This window comes from Apium graveolens, chromosome 10, assembly GCF_009905375.1.
Source record: "Apium graveolens cultivar Ventura chromosome 10, ASM990537v1, whole genome shotgun sequence".
NCBI lineage: Eukaryota > Viridiplantae > Streptophyta > Magnoliopsida > Apiales > Apiaceae > Apium > Apium graveolens.
This window is the reverse complement of record NC_133656.1, coordinates 194,028,462-194,036,438: the sequence shown is the minus strand read 5'-3', so window position 1 is coordinate 194,036,438 and position 7,977 is coordinate 194,028,462. Positions and strand designations below refer to the sequence as shown.

Below are 7,977 nucleotides of genomic sequence, written 5' to 3'. Positions count from 1 at the left end.
TGAATTTCGAAACTCCGTTTAAGAAGTTGTACAATAAGGAGGTGGATTATGAGAATTTAAAGGCTTTTAGTTGCTTGGCAGTGGCTTACAACTCCAATCATGGCGGGGATAAATTTGCCCCTCGAGGAGTGGCATGTGAATTCATTGGAGACCCGAGCAACACAAAAGGTTATAGGCTTCTGAAGTTGACGACAATGCAGCCCATGGTCTCTAGACATGTGGTCTTCTATGAAAGCATTTTTCCACTTAACAAGAATGATGACAAAAGGTATATGGAACTACTGCCAGTTTCATTTCCTTTTGGACAAAGGAATACACATGATTATGAGCTACCAGAAATTATGGGCAGTGAAGAGAACATCGTTACCAACAATGAGCTCGAAAGTGCAACTACAACTGATGTAGAAGACACGATGGAGAGTGAAACTGAAATGGAAAGTATAACTGAATCACCAAGAAATTATATGAGTCGAGAACCTGAACAGCAAGCACAAAGAAGATCCGGCAGAACTTCGAAGCAACCATCGTGGATGAGTGACTTTGTCACCCCAAACTCAAGTAAAGTCATGATTGCATTGATAGTGACATCTCAAGAAGTAAGTCCAACTTTTAACTATTTTTTTGGCTGATATCATTCCACAAACAGATCCTTTATATTTCTCACAGGCAGTAAAACACCCACATTGGGTGGAAGCCATCAATTTGGACCTGGAAGCATTGGAAAAGAATCACATATGGGAGGTTAAAAACATTGCCACCCAATAGAAAAGCCATTGGGTGTAAATGAATTTTCAAAACTAAGTTCAAAGTGGATGGGTCTGTAGACAAATACAAGGCGCGTCTAGTGATTCTGGGATACAAACAATAATATGGGATTGATTATATTGAGATGTTTTCCCCTGTGGCAAAAATGTCGACAGTGAGGGCCTTGTTGGCAGTGGCTCCAATAAAGAACTGGTTTGTACACCAGCTGGATGTCTCAAACGCCTTCTTAAATGGTGAATTGGAGGAAAGAGTGTACATGACAATGCCAAAAGGTTATGGTGGACTGGGAAGTCGAGTTGAAGTGGGAAGACTCGTTGGTCAGAATACAAGCACAACACATTTAGTGTGTAGGCTTAAGAAAGCACTGTATGGGCTGTGACAAGCGTCTCGACAAAGGCATCACAAATTATCTCTGGTGTCAATTAGATTCAGCCACTCCAAAGCGGATTATAATCTGCATTCACAAGTGAACAATGATGCAATAATGCTGGTACTCATCTATATGGACGATATTCTAATATCGGGTAATTGTCAAAACTCCATAAGAAACTTGAAGTCAGTGTTAGGATCGTATTTTAGCATGAAGGATATAAGTCCCATCACAAGTGGAAAATAACAAACTGTCATAATCACAGTGAACCCGTGAGTCAAACTGTGACATCTGTCACAAGTGGTTTTATTGAATCTCTACCCTCCACCTCAAATCCAAATGAACAACCATCCACTTATAACCCTTCTCAACCACAACCTCATCTAATCTCAAAGTGGCTACAGGAAATAGAAGCTCAACCCACAACTATCAATGGTATGTTAGTTGATCAATTGTCTGGACTTGCTCAAATCTAGGGCTGTAAACGAACCGAACTCGGACGAACATTTCACGAACACGAACAAAAAATTAACGAACCGAACATTGTTCGATAACGTTAACGAACAAAATTTTGGTCAAAACTCGAGTTCGGTTATTCTCGAACCGAACACAAGTTGTTCGCGAACCTAACCGAACCGATCTCAAACCCGGACAGCAATGGACAGCTCGTTAGAACTCGATATAAATATGATTTTTTGGGCCTTTGTGTTTGAAGCCCAATCCATATGTTATATAACTCAATCATGTAAAAATAAAACACTGATCTATCTAGGTAAGCCCAATCAAAGAAAGAACAAAATAAAAATAAAATTCAGATCTACGACTAGTCGACTATAATACAGCTACTCGCCTACTCCTACTCTTACCGCACGAGGCACGACTCACGAGACGACGGCGACGACCGACGTCACTCGAGGGGCTGAGAGGCGAGACGAGACTTGAGAGGCAGTGTGTTCTTTGGATTAGGTATGAATCCTAATTATAAAATACTTTGATTTTAAAATTAAGTTTTAGGGTTTTACTTTTTAGGTATAAAAAACACTTTGATTTTAGGGTTCTTTGGATTTTAAAATTAAGTTTGATTGTTGGGTTGTATTGTACATGTACTTGTACATACGGTATCACTACAAGAATAATGTCAATAGACCACACATTAGACATCGGTTAACTTTGCCACTGATGTTTATAAAAGTATTGACATCACCCCGTGTTTTTGTGATGTCTTTGTTCTTTGTAGACATCGGTTATAATTAAACCAATGTCTAAAATTCACCAAAAAAAACAAAATTCGCGCCCACCATTTCTTTCCCTCGTTAGTGAAATTTTCATTCATTTTTTAGTTCTACATTCCCCCCAATCCCAAAATTCTCCCCCCTTAACCAAATTTTGGTCCCCCCAAATCAATTTTCAGACACAACAAAATCAAAACAGAAAACTAAAAACAAAAAAACTAAAAACTAACAGAAAATTTCTCTCTCTCTCTCTCGAAGCCCCCCTCTCTCTCGAACCTCTCTCCCCTCACAATCTCTCTGAACTCCGGTCATCATCTCACCATCACAATCTCTCGAACCTCTCTCTCTCTCTCTCACCTCTCTCTCTCTCGAACCTGTCTGTGGAACCTCTCTCTCTCTCTCCGCTCTCAATCTCTCCGTTAAGCCTCTTTCAGTTAACCTCTCTACTTCAGTAAGTGTTGTATCTACTTGAATCGAACTTGTCTTCTCTGCATGAAGACCAGTTTTAAAAGTTGAGGATTTTTGAATTCAAAGCCCTAATTTTGTAAATTGGGGTTTTATCTAATTCGAAACCCTTATTTTTTTTATTAATTTAATGTCTAAACTTGTTGCTAATACTTTTCTTCTTGTTGTATACAGGACCTAAGTTGAGAAAAAGATTTAAAGCTTTAGGTAATTTGGGTGTTTTTGGTTGTACATTTATATTTTTTTATTATTTTTTTATTTTTTCATTTGTTTGTAATGTTGTGATTTGTTTTTGCAGGACATTAGTGCTGTTTAATTTTTCGATCTTCGGTGAGTTTTCTTTTCCAACTCTGTTTTGTACGCTTATACATTTGATTTGTTTTGTTAGTTTTGATAGTATTTTTTTTGTCTATGTGCTATGTAGTTGGTTCTTATGTTGATCTATGTGTTGTGTATAATATGCATTATGTATTATATGAAATCTCAATTTTGTTTTATTTGCAATTATGTGCAGGAGAATTCATTTTGGTATTAGTATGTTATATTTAAATGTAGTCGTGTTCTGAATTTTGGATGCAAGTGTGTGGTTAATTTAGTGATTGTGTATGCAAGTGTTTAGTTGAAAATAGTACATTTATAATTTGATAATCTGCATCTGTGATCTGACTATTATACTATGGTTAATTATATAGTGATTATACATTAAGTACCGAATGACTAGTTAATATATAGTACTAGTACTATAATTAAATATATAATATAAATTACGTAATGCATTACAAATCGATTCATATCATATTATAATAAAATATATAACATTAAAATGTATAATATGCATTATGTATAATATGAATTCTCAGTTTTCTTATGTCGTTTATAGTCTGCCCTATGTGTGGATGTCATACTTAAAATCAAGTTAGACTTCTAAAATAAATATTAGACTTATAAAATAAATATTAGACTTATAAAATAAATATAAGCCTTATACTGAATTTTTTAGTGACATACCAGGTGGTTTTAAATGGATAAGTCTTGGATAAAAGCCGATAGGGATTCTCTACAGTATTAAATTGGTGTTGAAAACTTCTTGATATTTGCCGAGGAAAATGCTAAAAACCCCAAGAAAATTCCTTGTCCTTGTGCACACTGCTCTAACTTCAAAAAGTTTTCTGTGAATATAATCAGAGGTCATCTTTATGAATCAGGGTTTAGTTTAGGATATTCTGATTGGATTTGGCATGGAGAAAACCATGATAATAGTACTAGGTCATCTGTTGGTAGTACTTGTCCTCCCTCGAAGCCCATACCAATTTCAGAAACATTTAACGTGTGTGAAGCAGCCTATAGTAGGGAAGATTGCGATAAAGAGTCAGATAACTTTGAGAGGTTTGTTGCCGATGCAGAACAACCTCTGTTTGAGGGAAGTGAGTGTACTAAACTAGAGTCGGTCTTAAAATTACATAATTGGAAGGCTAGGTTTGGAGTTTCCAATAAAGCTTTTACTGATCTGCTTCAATCAGTTGGATCAATTCTTCTTAAAGATAATCTGCTTCCGTCTAATATGTATGAAGCCAAGAAAACCTTGATTGATTTAGGCCTCGAGTATATTAAATTCCACGCTTGTCCAAATGACTGCGTATTATACAGGGGTCCAATTCTCGAGTCTTCTTCCGAGTGTCCCAAATGCCATCTCTCTCGCTGGAAAGTTGGGAAAGATGGTCAAGTTAGGGTAAATGTGCCAGCTAAGGTTACGTGGTATTTTCCAATAATCCCCAGATTTAAAAGAATGTTTAAATCTTCATCTACTGCTGAATTAATGAGTTGGTATGCAAATAATCGATCCAAAGATGGAAAGATGCGTCACCCCTCTGATTCTCCTTCTTGGAGAAATGTAGATTGTAGGTGGCCTGAGTTTGGTAGGGAGGCAAGAAATATACGTTTAGGATTAGCGGCCGATGGTATAAATCCACACAACAATGGATTAAATAATCGGTACAGCTGCTGGCCAGTTATGTTAGTAACATATAATCTTCCTCCATGGTTATGCATGAAGAGGAAGTTTATGATGTTAACAACATTAATTTCAGGCCCACAAGAGCCTGGTAATGATATTGACGTATATCTCCACCCACTGATCGACGATTTAAAAAAATTGTGGGAGGAAGGTGAACCAAACGTGTACGATGCCCATATCAAATCCTTTTTCACTCTAAAGGCAATCTTGATGTGGACAATAAATGACTTTCCGGGATATCGAAATTTGTCGGGGTGCGTTAATAAGGGTTATAGGGCCTGTCCAGTATGCGGTGATCAGACCGTGGCTAAATATCTAAGTCGTAGTAGAAAAATGAGCTACCAAGGATATCGTCGGTATTTAGATCTTTATCATCCGTATAGGAGACAAAGGACAGCTTTTAATGGAGAACAAGAATTTGGTTGTGCACCTGAACCACTTAGCGGAGAGGAAGTGTTGGGGCAACAACAGCAACTTAGGTTCAGTTTTGGGAAGGGGGGAAGCCAAGAAAGGTGGAGTCTCCATGGAAAAAATAGTCAGTTTTTTTTGAGTTAGAGTATTGGAAGTTTCACCATGTTTGACATTGTTTAGATGTCATGCACGTCGAAAAGAACGTGTGTGATAATATAATTGGGATAATTCTGCACATGAAATTCAAGAGTAAAGACAGCCTTGCCTCACGTCTTGATTTGGTTGACATGGGAATACGACCTGATTTAGCTCCAGAAGTAGGTGAGAAAAGAACATACCTACCTCTTGCCCCTTATACTCTCTCCCGGAAAGAAAAACAAACAATATTGGCATCATTGTACGACATGAAACTTCCATACGGACATGCTTCAAATATAAGAAATTGTGTATCGATGATTGATATGAAGTTGTATGGTTTAAAGTCCCATGACTGCCATATCCTTCTCCAACAACTACTACCTGTTTGCATTCGTTCAGTGCTTCCGAAAAATGTTAGGGTTAGTATCATAAGATTGTGTTTTTTCTTCAACTCTCTGTGCAACAAAGTTGTAGATGTGTCAAAGTTGAATAAATTACAAGCAGATGTGATATTGACCCTGTGTGAGTTAGAGAAGATATTCCCTCCGTCATTTTTTGATGTTATGATACATCTTATGGTCCACCTAGTAAGGGAACTGCACAATTATGTGGACCGGTTTTTTATAGATGGATGTTTCCATTTGAACGCTTTAATAAAATATTGAAGAGTTATGTAAGAAACCGATTCTATCCAGAAGGTTCTATAGCTGAAGGTTACCTCAAAGAAGAGTCAATAGAATTTTGCAGTGAGTTCTATAGCGGGAGTAGTAGAACAGCCGGTCTTCCGAAAGATGAAGAAAAAATTTCTGGTCCAATCGGTAGTGTGACTATGAAGTCAGTTGCGGAAAAAGAATGAGATGAGGCTCATCTTTCAGTTCTTCGTAATAATTCGGAAGTGGAACCATATGTTATGTAAGTAAATCATAAAAAGTATACATATAATTGTTAAAGTTGTATTTGGTATAGTTTAGTCGAATTTAATGTAAGTAATTTCAGGTTACATAAAAAATATTTGGAAGAGATTTATCGAGGGAAAAAGAAGAGTGTACAGTGGCTATTGGGAGAGCACAATCGACAATTTGCCGATTGGTTTGAACAAAAAGTTGGTTTACATTCTTTTTCCTTCTCTTTTATTTTTATAAGTCGTGTTTTTAAATTTGTAGCCACTTATATGCATCAATAAATTATATGTAGGTCAGTACATAAATGAGGGAGAATGCGGAAGCCGTATCTGAAACTATAAGATGGTTGGCTGGGAAACCTTCATTTTCAGTTTTGACTTACGAAAGTTATGTTGTTGAAGGGGTCTGATACCACACAAAGGATCGAGATAATGCAAGGGTAGTTCAGAATAGTGGTGTGTCATTAGTTGCGAGGACAGTCCAAGTCTCTAGTGCTAAGGACATGAATCCTATAGAGAGTGATTTAAAATTTTATGGGGTGATCAGGGAAATATGGGAATTAGACTACCACGCATTCAAGGCCCCTCTGTTTTTATGTACATGGGCAGCAAGTGACAAAGGTGTCAAGTCCGATGATCTTGGTTTCACCCTTGTCAACTTCAATCGACCAGGTCACAAAAAGGACAAATATGTCTCTGTTGACCAAGTCAACCAAGTATTTTATATTGAGGATCCAGTTGATGCTAATTGGTCTGTTGTGTTATCGGCGATAACTCGAGACTATCATGATGTTTACAATGAAGATGCTTCTGAAGACACCTCCTGGAACCCTCCCCCATTCTGTTCTAATATCCCTACATGTGACCCTGCTAATATTGATGATGCAAGTGTTTGTAATAGAAGAGAAAATGTTGAGGGTATATGGGTCAAAAAGTTATAGGAGTCTAGCTATATATTCTCCTTATTTGTAATTTTTCTTGTTATTTGTAATTTTTCTTGTTATTTGTAATGTATCTTGTGATCTCTGTTTTCTTGTAATTTTTCAATGTAGTTATAGAAGTCTATCTGTAATTTTTCTTGACAATTAAATGAGAATTTTGTTTAATTTTCTGCATATCTGTTAGACATTATACCATGAACTGTGTAGTTGTTCTAATCTGTTAAATATTAGTTAATTTTTCAGATTAGAGGAAGAGGAAAGAATGGCACCAAAAAAGCAAATGCGAAAGCAATCAGAAAAGACTACATCACAGAATCTTAGCGGTGGAAGCCCCAAGCGGCTGGAGGATGTTCCGAACAATGATGAAAACAATGAAGGGCATGCATCGGAATCTCAACCGACTAACTCAGAACAGACAAATACTACAACTAATACTGCTACAAGGAAGTCTGGGGGTAAGCGAGGCGTATGCGCAATGTACAAAGTGATTGTCAAGAAAGCTCGCGGGAAGAAAGTTAAAGTCACTGCCAATGAATGGGGGATTCCTAATGGGGAAACTAGAGCCCGTTTGCAGTCTTACATTGGTATGTTGGCCAGGACTACGATTCCAATCGACATTCCTACGTGGCCAAATGTAGACCCTGAATTAAAATCAAAGCTTTGGTTAGATCTCCAGGTACTAGATCAATTGTAAAAAATTATTATCAAATGTAGATCTTGAATATAAGTTTTTCCTGTTA

At 37.1% G+C, this 7,977-nt stretch overlaps 1 protein-coding gene across 1 annotated transcript; it reads left to right on the top strand.

Annotated features, from left to right (window-relative positions):
* Window positions 1-910: 910 nt before the first annotated feature.
* Window positions 911-6,251, top strand: LOC141691530 (uncharacterized). Its single transcript, XM_074496261.1, has 6 exons — window positions 911-1,131; window positions 3,131-3,162; window positions 4,173-4,790; window positions 4,920-5,330; window positions 5,438-5,814; window positions 6,063-6,251. The coding sequence occupies exons 1-6, from the start codon at window positions 911-913 to the stop codon at window positions 6,249-6,251; spliced, it is 1,848 nt and encodes a 615-aa protein (XP_074352362.1).
* The last annotated feature ends 1,726 nt before the right edge of the window (window positions 6,252-7,977 follow it).

Bases quoted from the DNA above. Each gene is read 5' to 3' on its own strand.
- LOC141691530 (XM_074496261.1), top strand. From the start codon at position 911: ATGTCGACAGTGAGGGCCTTGTTGGCAGTGGCTCCAATAAAGAACTGG. The intron at 1,132-3,130 runs GTATGGGCTGTG...TTGTTTTTGCAG, and splicing joins TGTAGGCTTAAGAAAGCACT to GACATTAGTGCTGTTTAATT. The intron at 5,815-6,062 runs GTTAGTATCATA...AAAATATTGAAG, and splicing joins TGCTTCCGAAAAATGTTAGG to AGTTATGTAAGAAACCGATT.